Source organism: Anser brachyrhynchus (assembly GCF_964034855.1).
Source record: "Anser brachyrhynchus genome assembly, chromosome: 14".
Taxonomy (NCBI): domain Eukaryota; kingdom Metazoa; phylum Chordata; class Aves; order Anseriformes; family Anatidae; genus Anser; species Anser brachyrhynchus.
The window spans coordinates 12,592,202-12,608,339 of NC_137709.1; the positions used below are offsets into that span (position 1 = coordinate 12,592,202).

Below are 16,138 nucleotides of genomic sequence, written 5' to 3' on the forward strand. Positions count from 1 at the left end.
CTCTGAAAGTCCTTGAAGTGAATATCCTTCTGCAAACATGGTGTAAGGGCGATAATTACTTTGAGGTCGAATTAACACGAATAATTTTACCTGCCATGCAATAGAACTAAGACATCAAGAGGAGCCCTCTGCCTTCATTCTGATCATGACCACCGTGAAGACCGGAGTGCATTCGACCTTATCCTCGAAGAAGAGAAAGAGTTGCGGAGGCAAACGCACAGACTCTGGGCCTTGTCGCAGGGGAATGTTCCGTGGCGCCGTGTCCGCGGCGCCCGAAGGTTTCCGCGGAAGAGGCAGGGCGGCGGCGCTCGGTGTGAGCCGCGCGTGCAGTGCCGGGCGGCGGCTGCGGGCGCCGCTGTTCACCACGGAGGAGAGGAAGGAGCGGAGCGCTGCAGTCAGCCCCGCCCGCTGCGGCCCGGCTCGCTCGCTCGCTGTCTCGGCGGCCGGGCGGGCTGCGAGCGGCCCCGCGGTGCGGAGCCGAGCTACAGTGAGGTGGAGGGGCCGGCGAGACCTGGCGACGGCGGGGCCAGAGCCGAGGAGGGAACCGAAGCGGAAGCGGGAGTGGTAGCCGGAGTGAGAGCCTGATCCGGAGCCGTAGGCGTGTCGAGGCGGCGGCGGGGAGCTATCGGCGGGCGTCCGGTGGCGGCGGGGCCGTGGCGGAGATGTGGGAGGCGAGAGAAGGGCGCTGTGGCCGGAGGCAGCGAGCGCTGCTGTGCTGCGTGTTGGTGGCGGCGTGGGAGGCGGCGTGGGGGCAGCTGCGCTACTCGGTGCCCGAGGAGCTGCCCAAGGGCTCTTTCGTGGGCGACGTGGCCAAGGACCTGGCGCTGCAGCCGGCGGCGCTCCGCGACCGCGGCGCCCGCATCCTGGACCGAGGTAGGACGCGGTATTTCGCTCTGCACGCGAACAGCGGCCACCTGGTGACGGCGGAGAGGCTAGACCGAGAGCAGCTGTGCGAGGGCGTGCAGCGATGCGTGCTGCGCTGTGAGGTGATCGTAGAGGGCGAGATGAAAGTTTACGAGATCGAAGTGGAAATCACGGACATTAACGACAACGCACCAAGCTTCAACGAAGTTCAGATTGACGAGAGCATGAGTGAGGTGACAGCTCCAGGGTCGCGTTTTCCCCTGGCCGAGGCTCACGACCCGGACGTGGGAATGAATTCGCTGCAGAGCTACGATCTGAGCGGCGACGAGCACTTCTCGCTGTCCGTGCAGGCGGGAGCCGACGGCACAAAGCGTCCCGAGCTGGTGCTGGCCAAGGCGCTGGACCGGGAGGAGGCGGCGTTTCACGAGCTGGTGCTGAGGGCGAGCGACGGCGGCGAGCCTGCGCGGACGGGCACGGCGCGCATCCGCGTGTCTGTGCTGGACGCCAACGACAACGCGCCCGTGTTCAGCCAGGCGGTGTACGCGGTGCGCGTGCCCGAGGACGTGGCCGTTGGCTCCACGCTCCTCACCCTCACGGCCACCGACACAGACGATGGAATGAACGCGAACGTGAAATTTTCGTGGCAAAAAATTTCCACGAAAGCGTCGAAGATGTTCTACCTGGATCCCGAGACGGGATCGATCAGGCTGGTAAGGAGCCTGGACTTCGAGGAAGGCGACTCCTACGAACTACAAGTGCAGGCACGGGACGGCGGTGGCCTTTTCGACACGGCTATAGTCTCGATCTCGGTGACCGACGTGAACGACAACGCGCCTGAGCTGACTGTGTCGTCGGCGCTGAGCGAGATCTCGGAGGACGCGCCGTCGGGGACGGTGGTGGCCCTGCTGCACGTGCAGGACCGGGACTCGGGCGCCAACGGCGAGGTGCGGTGCTCGCTGGTTGGCGACGTGCCGTTCCGCCTGCGGAGCTCGGTGGGCAGCTACTACAGCGTGGTGACGGCGCGGGAGCTGGACCGGGAGGAGGTGTCGGAGTACAACGTGACGGTGCGGGCGGCGGACGGCGGGTCGCCGTCGCTGCGGAGCAGCGCGGTGCTGGCGCTGCGCGTGCTGGACGTGAACGACAACGCGCCGGTGTTCGCGGAGGCGCGCTACAGCGCCCGTCTGGCCGAGAACAACGCCGAGGGCGCGCTGGTGCTGACGGTGCGCGCGTGGGACGCGGACTGGGGGCAGAACGCGCGCGTGCGGTACCGGCTGGCGGAGGGGCGTGTGCGGGGCGCGCCGCTCTCGTCCTACGTGTCGGTGCAGGCGGAGACGGGCGCGCTGTACGCGCTGCGCTCGTTCGACTACGAGGAGGTGCGCGAGGTCGGGCTGTGGGTGCGGGCGGAGGACGGCGGCGCGCCGGCGCTGAGCAGCAACGTGTCGGTGCGGCTGCTGATCGTGGACGAGAACGACAACGCGCCGCAGGTGCTGTACCCGCCGGCGGCGGCTCCGGGCGCGGGCTGGACGGGCGTGGAGCTGGCGCCGCGCTCGGCGGAGCCCGGCGCGCTGGTGGCCAAGGTGGTGGCGGTGGACGCGGACGCGGGGCAGAACGCGTGGCTGTCCTACGAGCTGGCCAAGGCGACGGAGCCGGGGCTCTTCCGCGTGGGGCTGCACAGCGGCGAGGTGCGCACGGCACGCTCGCCGCTGGCCCGCGACGCGCCCAGGCACAGCCTGGTGGTGGTGGTGAAGGACCAGGGCCGGCCGGCGCTGTCGGCCACGGCCACGCTGACGGTGGTGCTGGCCGAGAGCGTGGCCGAGCTGCTCTCGGAGCTGGGCAGCGCGGCGGCGCCGGCCGAGCCCGCCGGCAGCCTGACGCGCTGGCTGGTGCTGGCCGTGGCGGCCGTGTCCTGCCTCTTCCTCGCCTTCCTGCTGCTGCTGCTGGCGCTGCGCCTGCGGCGCTGGCGCCGCTCGCAGCTGCTGCCGCCGGCCAGCGGCGCCTTGCGCGGCGTCCCGGCCTCGCACTTCGTGGGCATCGACGGCGTCCGCGCCTTCCTGCACTCCTACTCGCACGAGGTGTCGCTCACCGCCGACTCGCGCAAGAGCCAGCGGCGCTGGGCGGCCGACAGCTGCTGCAACACCCTCCCGGCCCGGCCGCCGCCCGACAAGGCCGCGCCGCTGCTCGGGGACGACGCTGCCGGCGCCCGCGGCGCACAGCCCGACGCCCTCCCGGTGAGTGGCTCCGGACACCCCGACGCCCTCCCTCTCGGCGCTTGCCTCCCTTCCTGCTCCTTGCCTTTTCCTCCTCGCTCTTCTTCCCGGCCGGTGTGTTTTGCTGCTGAGCAAGGCACAGCTTCGCTGGGCAGCATGTTGTGGGTGGCTGCCCCTCGCTCAGGTGAGGCATGTGCGGAGTCTGCTGCCCGTTTTACACCTGGTGTAGAAGGCTGGAGATGAGAGGGGGTTTTGCCTGGAAATCTGCTTCAACTGTTTTTTTGTTGTTTTTTTTTTTCTGCACTTTCAGGTTTTTGCATGTTTCTTCCCCTGACTGGTGTCATGGAGATTTTCTTTTTGTTCTTCAGTATTCTAAGTAAATGTACACTTGAGATTATTAGGAGGTTAACGTGTACCATCCCAATATGCCATGTGCTTGATCAGTACTGTGAGGTTGTCTTCAAACAGAATCTTAGTGTCCCTGTGTTTCATTTGGCTTCTTCTCGTCTATACTCTAATATACTCTTCTCCTATATACTCTAAGTAACTTTTCTTTTGCTGCATTAGCTTTGGTTGAAATATCCATGCTGCTGTTCTTGTGCATGTGGAGGCATAATAGCCTAGTCAATCGGTCCTTTTAGGATGTCTGTTTGGCTGTTGTAGAGATGAAGGAGAATGAAAAGACTTGCATTTGAGATTCCCACGTATGTGCTGGGTGTGACAGGCTCTCAGAGGAAAGAGTAGTGCTTGAACATTGACCTTTCAAGAATGGAACAGACTATGTGAGCAGGCATATGCTATAGCAACAGAGCCAATGTGCATTCATCCTTTCTGCTTCATGCTGCCTAATGTATGGCAGGATAAAATAATGAAGTTTGAAGAGCAAGAGCAAAGTCATTTTCATGTCCTGCAGATTTCACGTTATTACCTTGTTTGTTGTCCTTCTAAAAACTGGAGCTCTTCTGTGAGAGAACCCTTTAAAAGACTTGAAGATCTGTTAGAAGATCTTCTTGAAGATCTGTTAGAAGAACTAGTTGGATTGGGGGAGCTGTTTCCACACACAGTGTGAATGTTTAATGCAGTCAGGACAAAGTCTTTGATATCTTCATGTTTCCTTAAAATGTCACTAGATTAAATGCTCTTGCCAGTTCCCTACATATGGCTAGAAGATGAATACTGTGTTGCAAGTGAATGCTGTGAATGTGTAGCTAGGAAGGTTTGTGGCTGGATTTGAATGTTTCTCAGCAGTGAAACTATTCAGGGAAAGGTTTGATTTCATAATCTGTGGCAAGGCCCACAGCATTTATGCACCATTTTATCCTGGATTTTCTGCCATGAAAGGAAACTAATTCCCTGATGATAAAATGTTTTGCAGAAAAACTGTGCATGCAGAGAGATGATGCCTGTGTGTAACAGCTTATAATTCCTGTGTGAATCACCATTAATTCACTGCCATCTGTTGTAACATTTTGACATAGAGTTTGTCATTATTCTGTTTTTAGGTGTTTGTTCCCAGGATGTCTGTGCTTTGTATTTCCCGTTTCAGGTTAGGAATTTTGCATTTGAGAATAACAGAGTTGTACTGCAGGAAATCCTTAACTCCTTTCTAAAGGTTCTTTCAGATACCTGAAGACAAATTCTTGTATGAGGGAAATGAAACAGGAGGTAAAACTGAATCTCTCCCCACTGCTTGCAAGACTTGGCATGAAAACGGGTCCCATATTAAGGCCTTTATATTTGCAATTTTATTTTAATTGGAGATGAGCAGGCCACGTCATAGACAAATTGAGGAGAGCTGGTGAACCTTTTCAAGTGAATTCCAGATGAACAATCCAGGGCCTTGCTTGCAGCTTAAGACCTCAGTGATTTCTTGGTGCTCTGAGGAGGAATTTTGGTGCCCACAGAGAAGATCCTGCTGCCCGAAAAAATGATTTTCTCTTCCACACTTTCACTTGGAATGCTTGCTTGTGCTGCTTCTCTGATTTTATCTTTTCCTGGTCTCTTGTCTATGGGTCTAAGTTGAGTTGTCAGTTGCAGTACAGCTGTGTTGAGGAATGTGCTATGTGTTCATGGGCCTTGTTCCCATGAGGCAATAGGTGGGTATTTCATCCAAGTTAGAGGTTGTGTGGAAGGCTGGGGATGTGAGGGTACTTGTGTGTTCTCTTCCATTTTTTGTCTCTGGGGAGTGGATGTAAATATAGAGTCATAGAATCATTAAGGTTGGAAGAGACCTTCAGGATCATCTAGTCCAATCATCACCCTACTACCAATGTCACCCACTAAACCATGTCCCTAAACACCAAGTCCAAGAAAGCAGCCTCCCCTTCTCCCCTTTTCTGAAAAATATGGGCACTTTTACGCCTTTTTATCTAAGAGTTCTTTCCTCATTCCCAGTGATCGGTGCACACAAAACACATTTTTCTTCCCATCACCCCGCCCCCCGCCGTCGCCTCAGGCCTGCTCCCCACCAGGCACCCACTGATGTTAGTAGAAGAAGCATGTATGTGTGGAGCAGTGCATGTGCTTCAAGGAGGGGGACATTCCCCTCCAAAGACAATCATGATGACCCAGTTTCTGGTAGAGGATGGCTCCTCTCTCTCTTTCACACAGATCAAGAGTATGAAGATTAAAGAGAAATATACCTCCCTTCTTGATATTTGTCAATGGTGTGTTTGTGGTGCATTTATAAGGAAATTGTCATTTGAACTGATCCTTTGGTGAGATGTGCTTGCAGATTCTGAGGATGAAAGAAAAGCAATGAAGTTGTGAAAGGATTGAGGTGACATTTTGGGAGAATGCTGTGTGAGGAGCTGTAGGAAAACAGACACCCCTCCCCCTGCTTGTTGTAGTTATTCCATTAGTCACACAGCTCTGCTCAATTACACAGTAGAAATGTTTTTTCTGTGTTGTAATCTTGAGTAGGACCTTCTGGGGAATTCTTTTCCTGCTATCTACCTTACATGCTCTACTCCTATGAATGCTCAAAAATGGCCATTTGCCTAACTTAGCTGCATATCATTTATACTCTTTACAGCATTAATATTATGTCATGATATTATGATGAAAATAAAATTGTCTTTGGAACTTTCCATGGTGTAGTCTTTGTGCATGTTGTGGAGATAGGGGCTTGGCAAATGGTCCTTTGATGATGTCCTTTTGCCAGTCACAAAGAGGGAAGGCAATCATAACAGTTGGGAGTAGTTTATGAAGTTTTCATTTGTGGTTTTAGAGGCATTGACCTCTCAACATAACATTTGAGTGTTGATTTCTCAAGAATAGCGCTGGAAGTGTCTTTGCTATCAGAGGTGCTATGGGAGCAGCTGTGTTGCAGGTCTATCACTTGAATTTCATTGAGCATCAGGCTTGTGTGGACCAAAGAAGAATGCCTATAGAGTGATAGGTAAGTCCTTCACATCTGTAGTTTCCAGTTCTCTGATTTTATCTTTTCCTGGTGTTTCTTCTATGCATGTAGATTGAGTTATCAGTAGCAGCATCACTTTGTTGAGGAATGTCTTTTGAATTCACGTGCCTTGCCCATGTAAGCTACTAGCTGGGTATTTTGACAGAGTTAGAACTCTTGTGGATGGCCAGAGATGTGAGTGTGCTTGTGTGCTCTATTCCATGGTTCTATTCTAAACATGAAGATAGTAAAAGAGGTATGTCTCTGTGGAGGAATGCATGCTCTTAAAGAACAGGGACATTCCCTTACAAATATATTTAGGATGACCCAGTCTTCGTTGGAGAAAGGCTCCTCTCTGTCTTTCCCCTTATCTCTTTAGTAAGCTTTAGAAATTTGCAGAGAAATTTACCTCCCTTCTGTGTATACCATGATGGTTGTGTGTGGTGCATGGTATTGGGAAACGGTCTTTTCAGCTTTTCCTTTGGTGAGATGTGTTTGCAAGTTCTGAGGGTAAAAGAAAAAAAAATGAAGTTATGGAAGGTTTAAGGTGACATGTTTGGGGAATGTTTTGTGAGGGGCTGTAGAAGGACAGATGCTCTTTTCTGTGCTTGTTTTAGTTATTTCATTCCAATACGCAGCTGAGATTTACGCACTTTGATGTCTGTCTGATCAATATGTTCTGCGTAAGAAATGTTATTGAGCTTTCATTGTGAACTTTGGGAGGGCCTTCCACTGAATTTGTTTTGTAACATCTACCTTACTGGATCTACTGCAATAAATGCTTGAAAATGTCCATGTATATAACTTACCTGCATATCATTTATTCTCTTCACAATGCACAAATTTTGTCATGATAATGTGACAAAAAGAAAATAGTCTTTGGAGCTGTCCATGGTGAAGTCTTTGTGCACGTCATGAAGAAGTGGGCTGGGCGATTGGTCCTTTGATGAAGTCCTTCTGCCTGTTATGAAGAGGGAAGGCAACCATAACAGTTAGGAGTAGTTTGAGAATTCTTTGTGCGTGAAGGTCTCTTGGTGGGAAGAAGAGCCTTTGAACACTGACCTCGCAAAAATGGAGCTGGAAGTGGTTTTCCTAGCAGACTCAAGCTATGGCAACAGCTGTATTCATATAATTCTGGAATCATTTAGGTTGGAAGAGACCTCTTAGGTTATCTAGTCCAATCTTTAACTTAGTACTGCCAAGTCTGCCATTAAACCATGTCACTAAGCTCTACATCTACGTGCTTTTTGAAGACCTCCAATGGTGGTGACTCAACTACTTCCCTGAGCAGCCTGTTTGAATACTTCACAACCCTTTCAGTAATTTTATTTTTTCCTAATATCCAATGTAAACCTCCCTGGAGCAATCTGAAGCCATTACCGATAGTTTTATCACATGGTTCTTGTGAGAAGAAGCCGATCCCCACTTTGCTGTAGCCCCCTTTGAGGTAATCATAGAACACTTTAAGATCTGCCCTGAGCCTCCTTTTCTCTATGCTAAACAACCCCAGCTCCCTCAGCTGCTTCTAATAAGACCTGTTCTCTAGACCCTTCAATGGCTCCGTTGCCCTTCCTTGGACCTGCTTCAGCACCTCGATAACATTCCTGTAGTGAGGGTTCCAAAACTGAACTCAGCATTTGAGGTGCAGCCTCTCCAGAGACGGGTACAAGTGGACAACCACTTCCCTAGTCCTGCTGGCCAGATTATTTCTGATCCAAGTCAGGATGCTGCTGGCTTTCTTGGCCACCTGAGCACACTGCTGGCTCATATTCAGCTGGCTATCAACCAATACTCAGAGATCCCTTTCAGCAGCCAGCTTTCCAGCCAGTCTTCCCCCAGCCTGTAGCACTGCATGGAATTGCTCTGACCCAAACAAAGGACCCGTCACTTAGCCTTTTTGAACCACATGTTGCTGGCCTCATCCCACCAGTCCAGCCTATCCACATCCATCTGCAGGGTCTTCCTACCCTTGAGCAGATCAACACTTGTGCTTAACGTGGTGTCGTCTGAAAACGTACTGAGGGTGCACTCGATCCCCTCATCCAGATCACTGATAAAAGAGAATGAAGGGAACTGGCCCCAATATTGAGTCCTTGGGGGCACCACTTGTGACCAGCCTCCAGATGGATTTAACTCCATTTACCGCAACTCCTTGGTCTTGACTAACAAGCTAGTTTTTAAGCACACACCCATCCAAGCCAGGAGCAGTACTTTTCTCCAGGAGAATGCTGTGGGAAAGAGTGTTCAAAAGCCCTACTGAAGTCAAGGTAGACCAGATCCACAACCTTTCTCTCATCCACTTGCACGTCACCTTGTACAGAAGGAGATCGGATTCATAACGGCAGACCTGTCTTTCATTAAGCCCCATTGACTGAGCCTGATCACCTGGTTGCTGTGGTAAGTGCCATGTGACGGCACAAAAGCTGTTCTGCTCCACGAGCTTCCCCAGCACTGACAGGCCTGAAGTTTCCTGGATTGTCCTCCCAGCCATTCATGTAAATGGGCATCATGTTTGCTAGCCATCAGTCGACTGGGACCTCCTCAGATAGCCAGGACTGCTGATAAATGATGGAAAGTGGCTTGGCGAGCACTTTTGCTAACTCCCTCAATAGTCTTGTGTGTATCTCTTCTGGCCCCATAGACTTGCATATGTCTAAGTGTTTTAACAGGTCACTGACCATTTCCTGGTGGATTATGAAGGCTTCATTCTTTTCCCTATCTACCATGTAGTCAGGGGATGGGGTACCCAGCAGAAAAATATTTTTGCTTCTGAAGACTGAGGCCAAAAAGGCATTAAGGAGCTCTTCTCTTGTTACGATGTTCCCCCCCACATCTAATAAAGGATGGAGATTCTTCTTAGGCCTCCTTTTCTGGTTTATGTATTTATAAAAACATTTTTATATTCTTTAAGAACAGTAGCCAGATTGAGCTCCTGTTGGGCTTTGGCCCTTCTCATTTTCTCCCTGCACAGCCTCAAACATCTTTATAGTCCTCCTGAGTGTTGCAGGTGCATCCCTTGAATTTCATTTTACATAATGTTAGGGCAGATGAAAAAAGGATGTCTATAGAGTGACAGTGATGCCCTTCACATCTGTAGTTTTCACATTTTTGCCTCGTTTGCTGCTGCTGTCTCAACTGAGGGTCAGTGTGCCTGAGAACCCTAAAAAGACTGGAAAATTTTTAGACTTGTGGGACTGGGGAATCAGTTTCCATTCAGACTTTGAACGTTTCCTTTTGTGGAGAGAAATACTTTGATGTATTTCTCTTTCAATGAAGTTTCAGTGAATGGTGTGCTCTGTTCTTTCTTGTGTGACATATGGCAAGGAGTAGGATGTTGTCTGTGGTACAGATAAAGTGTGTGACTGCAGAGTACGGAAGCTGAGAGGCAGTCTTAGAGCCTGGAAAATAGTTGGGTCAATGTGACCTTATCTGGGGAATGCTTTGGTTTCATAGCTGGTGCCAAGGCCTGCACCATTTCTGCTCTGATCATGGTGTCCCTATCTTTAGAAGCAATGATATTTCCCTGAGAATAAAGTATTTGGCAAAGAGTGCGTACGTAGGGGAGGTCTCTGAGGTGAAAGGGTGCAGCTGGAGTCACCACCATTTATGAAGGTGAAGGCAAAGAACATAAGGGTATTGTGGGAGCAGGTGTCCCCTGGAAGCACCGATCTAGAGCTGTAACTGATCTGAAGTAGTGTCGTCATCTTATGCCTGCATGTGCACCTTTGTGTTTGTCTCCCAGGGGGCTTTTTTTCCTTCCCACTAAGTTCCATTCTGGTTTTCCTCTTGTGTTCAGGTAGATATTTAGTTGGAAATTAAAGTGAAATGAAAGCAAGATAAGAATCTTCAACTGGTGCAGTCTCCAGGACCACATTTGGAAAGGAAGGAATGAATCAGAGGAGACTGCCCAGATGACAAAGAATGGCAGAAATTGTTTCTGTGTCACTTCAGTATAGATGTTCCAGTCCCTGCTTATCTTAGTTGGCCAAAGGTTAGAGATGGAGCTTGGCCCAAGAAAGAGGTGCTCAGGCAGAGGAATGGCAAAAGTCTGGCTTCTAGAGAGGAAGGTGGAAGAGTCAGCAGGGCATTTGGCTGTGCAACATTTGATTCCTTGCACTGTGCCAAGGTCTGTGCCTGTTTCACTATGACCATTTCCTCCATGTCCCCAAAGGGGATGACAATCTTCTTTGCATATGCCTTCAACCAATACATCTGGATGTCCAAACGTGCTGCATGAGGATTCATCTAGAGGTGTCAGTGACTTCCAAGTGCACTGGGGATGACTTCTCCAGGAAGAGTTGTGTCCTCACAAATTCTGAAATGTTTCCCTCACATGGTCCACTCAGGGGTTTTTGTTTCCTTATGTTTAGAATCAGAAATAACCAAGAGAGATGACCTACTATGTTGCAGGAAGGAAACTCTGTAGGCATGATTTCCTACCTGTTTCTGCCTTGAAGAGATAGCAGGAGGTCCTGAAGCACTGCATACCCCCATTACGTCTGATTCTCCAGTGGAACGCTGGCTACACAGAGAAATATGGTACAAACTGGTGTGGAATGCTTCAGACCAATGCCAGCTACCTGTGGGATGTTCTCATCTTCTGGAGGACTGGCAAGAGAAGGCCTGCCTGTCTGTATGATGTCCTGCATTGCATAGGGCTGGATGTGCAATAAGAACTATTAGCCATGAATGTGAATGCTTACTGTATAGAATGAGATCCACTGATTGTGCATGACAGAATCAGGAAAATAGGACTGATACTTACTGTTGAGGGTTTTCCTCCTTTTTATTTGGCTTTTTTTGCAAATCAGTCTACTTTGAAGTCTTTGATAACTGATCTCAAATACTGGTTTTGTCTTACACCGTCAAGGAAATTGCTTTATTCATCTCTTGTCTTTGCTACCTTCACAGTCATTTTCAATTGGGCTTTCTTCTGGTGTATGTGTAGGTATTTTTCTGGAAATCCGTTTAAGTGAATGAAAGTTAGACAAGAAAGGGGGGAAACCGATCATTGGAAAGTGCCCAGAATGGCTTCCTCAGAAGCAGGGATGTGGAGTGCATTCAATACCTGCTCAGAGAGCTGAAGGGAAGCTGCTGATTCCTTGATGCTGCACCCTTATGGGGAGAACAGTTTCTTCCATGCTGTTGACATTGGAATGAGAACAGAAATTACATCTGAACATAGAATTTACAGGGTCATACATTTTTAGAAAGCTGAGGAAACTTTCAGTCCAGAAGGACGCCAAGAATAACATCTGAAATTTATGGTAGACATGGTGCTTCTACAACACTGGGTTGAGACTAATAACTATTTAGAGGTCAGATTAACACGAATTCTACTTGTCATGCAGTACAAATAAGCCAGAGGAACCATCCACCTTCACTCTGCTCATGAGTGCCCTGAACACCAGAATGCATTCTGGTCTTCAGTCTTATCGTTGAAGAAGAAAAAGTGTTGCGCAAGCAAAGGCAGTAGCCTTTGCAGTTCATTGAAGAGATAGTACTTTTGCAAAAAATGGGATAAGACTGAAAATTACTTAGAAGTTGAATCAACATGTATAAATCTACTTGCCATGTCGTAGAGCAAAGACAAGAGCAGCCCTCCTCCTTTTCTCTGGTCATGACTACCATAAAAACAGAAAGGATTATATCGAATCCTGCAAGAAGAAAAGAAGGTGTTGCGGAAACAAACGCACCGACTCTGGGCCGTGTCGCAGGGGAATGTGCCGTGGCGCCGTGTCCGCGGGGACGGAAGGTTTCCGCGGAAGAGGCAGGGCGGCGGCGGTCGGTGTGAGCCGTGCGTGCAGTGCCGGGCGGCGGCTGCGGGCGCCGCTGTTCACCACGGAGGAGAGGAAGGAGCGGAGCGCTGCAGCCAGCCCCGCCCGCTGCGGCCCGGCTCGCTCGTTCGCGGCAGCGGCAGAGTCGGGCTCGCTCGCTGGCTGTCTCAGCGGCCGGGCGGGCTGCGAGTGGCCCTGCGGTGCGGAGCCGAGCTACAGAGAGGCAGAGGGGCCGGCGAGACCTGGCGACGGCGGGGCCAGAGCCGAGGACGGGAAAGGAAGTGGGAGCGAGAATCTGGTCCGGAGCCGCAGGCGAAGAGCCGGGGAAGTGGCGGGGAGCTGTCGGCGGGCGTCCGGTGGCGGCGGGGCCGTGGCGAAGATGGGCGCGGCGAGAGGAGGGCGCTGGGGCCGGAGGCAGCGAGCGCTGCTGTGCTGCGTGTTGGTGGCGGCGTGGGAGGCGGCGTGGGGGCAGCTGCGCTACTCGGTGCCCGAGGAGCTGCCCAAGGGCTCTTTCGTGGGCGACGTGGCCAAGGACCTGGCGCTGCAGCCGGCGGCGCTCCGCGACCGCGGTGCCCGAGTGGTGTCGGCAGATAGGACGCGGTATTTCGCTCTGCACGCGAACAGCGGCCACCTGGTGACGGCGGAGAGGCTAGACAGAGAGCAGCTGTGCGAGGGCTTGCAGCGATGCGTGCTGCGCTGTGAGGTGATCGTGGAGGGTCAGATGAAGGTTTACGGAATTGAAGTGGAAATCACGGACATTAATGACAACGCGCCGAGCTTCGGAGAGGCAGAAAAGGAACTGAGAATGAGCGAAACGACTGCTCCAGGGTCGCGCTTCCCTCTGGCCGTGGCACACGACCCGGACGTGGGAATGAATTCCCTACAGAGCTACGAGCTGAGCGGCGACGAGCACTTCTCGCTGTCCGTGCAGGCGGGAGCCGACGGCGAGAAGCGTCCCGAGCTGGTTCTGGCCAAAGCGCTGGACCGGGAGGAGGCGGCGTTTCACGAGCTGGTGCTGATGGCGAGCGACGGCGGCGAGCCGTCTCGGACGGGCACGGCGCGCATCCGCGTGTCTGTGCTGGACGCCAACGACAACGCGCCCGTGTTCAGCCAGGCGGTGTACGCGGTGCGCGTGCCCGAGGACGTGCCCGTTGGCTCCACGCTCCTCACCCTCACGGCCACCGACGCCGACGAGGGACTCAACGGCGAGGTTAAGTATTCGGTGATAAAAGTGACAGCAGCAAAAACAGACAAATTCTATGTAGATCCCGAGACGGGATCAATCAGGCTGGTGAGGAGCCTGGACTTCGAGGAAGGCGACTCCTACGAATTCAGGGTGGAGGCACAAGACGGCGGCGGCCTATCCGACACAGCTACAGTCTCGATCTCGGTTACGGACGTGAACGACAACTCGCCCGAGCTGACTGTGTCGTCCTCGCTGAGGGAGATCTCGGAGGACGCGCCGTCGGGGACGGTGGTGGCCCTGCTGCACGTGCAGGACCGGGACTCGGGCGCCAACGGCGTGGTGCGGTGCAGCATCGTGGAGAGCGTGCCGTTCCGTCTGGAGCGGGCGCTGGACAATTACTACAGCGTGGTGACGGCACGGGAGCTGGACCGGGAGGAGGTGTCGGAGTACAACGTGACGGTGCGGGCGGCGGACGGCGGGTCGCCGTCGCTGCGGAGCAGCGCGGTGCTGGCGCTGCGCGTGCTGGACGTGAACGACAACGCGCCGGTGTTCGCGGAGGCGCGCTACAGCGCCCGTCTGTCCGAGAACAACGCCGAGGGCGCGCTGGTGCTGACGGTGCGCGCGTGGGACGCGGACTGGGGGCAGAACGCGCGCGTGCGGTACCGGCTGGCGGAGGGGCGTGTGCGGGGCGCGCCGCTCTCGTCCTACGTGTCGGTGCAGGCGGAGACGGGCGCGCTGTACGCGCTGCGCTCGTTCGACTACGAGGAGGTGCGCGAGGTGGGGCTGTGGGTGCGGGCGGAGGACGGCGGCGCGCCGGCGCTGAGCAGCAACGTGTCGGTGCGGCTGCTGATCGTGGACGAGAACGACAACGCGCCGCAGGTGCTGTACCCGCCGGCGGCGGCGGCGGCTCCGGGCGCGGGCTGGACGGGCGTGGAGCTGGCGCCGCGCTCGGCGGAGCCCGGCGCGCTGGTGGCCAAGGTGGTGGCGGTGGACGCGGACGCGGGGCAGAACGCGTGGCTGTCCTACGAGCTGGCCAAGGCGACGGAGCCGGGGCTCTTCCGCGTGGGGCTGCACAGCGGCGAGGTGCGCACGGCGCGCTCGCCGCTGGCCCGCGACGCGCCCAGGCACAGCCTGGTGGTGGTGGTGAAGGACCAGGGCCGGCCGGCGCTGTCGGCCACGGCCACGCTGACGGTGGTGCTGGCCGAGAGCGTGGCCGAGCTGCTCTCGGAGCTGGGCAGCGCGGCGGCGCCGGCCGAGCCCGCCGGCAGCCTGACGCGCTGGCTGGTGCTGGCCGTGGCGGCCGTGTCCTGCCTCTTCCTCGCCTTCCTGCTGCTGCTGCTGGCGCTGCGCCTGCGGCGCTGGCGCCGCTCGCAGCTGCTGCCGCCGGCCAGCGGCGCCTTGCGCGGCGTCCCGGCCTCGCACTTCGTGGGCATCGACGGCGTCCGCGCCTTCCTGCACTCCTACTCGCACGAGGTGTCGCTCACCGCCGACTCGCGCAAGAGCCAGCGGCGCTGGGCGGCCGACAGCTGCTGCAACACCCTCCCGGCCCGGCCGCCGCCCGACAAGGCCGCGCCGCTGCTCGGGGAAGACGCTGCCGGTGCCCGCAGCACACAGCCCGACGCCCTCCCGGTGAGTGGCTCCGGACACCGCGACGCCCTCCGTCTCGGCGCTTGCCTCCCTTCCTGCTCCTTTCCTTTCCCTCCCCGCTCTCCTTTCCGGCCGGGGAGGTTTCTTGCTGAGTAATGTACAGCTTCTTGGGCATCGTGTTGTGGGTGGCAGCCCTTCGCTCAGGGGAGCGAAGCACGGGCTTTGCTTTTAGCCTTTCAGTTAGTGTGGAGGGCAGGAGATGAGAGGGGGTTTTTCCTGGAACTCTGTTACAGCCGTGTTTTGTTTTTTTTTTTTTTTCCGCACTTTCCAGCGTAACTCCTGGTGCATTAGGCAGGAGACAAGAGGGCGCTTTTGCCTGCAACTTTTCCGCAACCGGGATTTGGGCGTTTTGGCAACAGCTTTGTTGTGGCTTCATTACTTGAATTTGTGTTGCATAATATTTGGTGTGATTGAGGAATGGCTTCTAGAGAGTGAGAGAAAAGTCCATTTCTTGTCTAGCAGTTTTATCAGTTTTGCCTTGTTTGTTGTCATTGTCAAAACTAGGTCTTATTGTGGTAGAGAACCCTGAAAAGACTTGGAGATCTTTTATTAATTGTTGGACTGGTGGAGCTGTTTGCATACATACCTTGAAAGTTTACTGCTCTGAGGTGAAAGTCTTTGATATCCTTACATTTCCTTAAAATGTCCCTGAATGATAAGCCCATATCAGCAGTTGACATACAGTTAGAAGCTGGTTATTGAGAGTGGTGCAATTACTCTGAATGTAGAGGAATGAGGGAGAGAGTTTGGCTTAAATGTGGAAAATTGGTGTGTCAGCAGTGATATTGTTTGGGCAGTGCATTGATTTCATTGTGAATGCCAATTTCTGTAGCATTTATGCACCATTTGATCCTGGTTTCACTATCCTGAAACACAATGCTAAGCTGATATCAAAATGTTCTGCACAGAAACGGCGCATGTAGAGCTATGATGTCTGAGTATAATGGCTTCTGACACCTGTGACAATCCTCATTAATCAACCCATATCTGTATTGGGTAGAGTGTTTTTCCCTAGTTGTAATTCCAGTTTCAGGCCTCTGTTTGCAGGAAGGCTGTG

General features: G+C 53.6%; 2 protein-coding genes across 2 annotated transcripts; both read left to right on the forward strand.

Annotated features, from left to right (window-relative positions):
• The first annotated feature begins 273 nt into the window (after positions 1-273).
• Positions 274-12,189, forward strand: LOC308177989 (protocadherin gamma-A10-like). The gene is made up of 2 exons (XM_080555950.1): positions 274-3,092; positions 10,842-12,189. Exons 1-2 carry the CDS (start codon positions 663-665, stop codon positions 10,851-10,853), a joined length of 2,442 nt encoding a protein of 813 aa, XP_080412076.1. The 5' UTR covers positions 274-662; the 3' UTR covers positions 10,854-12,189.
• A 3-nt stretch (positions 12,190-12,192) lies between these two features.
• On the forward strand, positions 12,193-16,004 carry LOC308177812 (protocadherin gamma-A10-like; the record flags this gene model as incomplete). Its single annotated transcript, XM_080555607.1, has 2 exons — positions 12,193-15,063; positions 15,990-16,004. The coding sequence occupies 2 exons, from the start codon at positions 12,193-12,195 to the stop codon at positions 16,002-16,004; spliced, it is 2,886 nt and encodes a 961-aa protein (XP_080411733.1).
• Between the last annotated feature and the right edge of the window lie 134 nt (positions 16,005-16,138).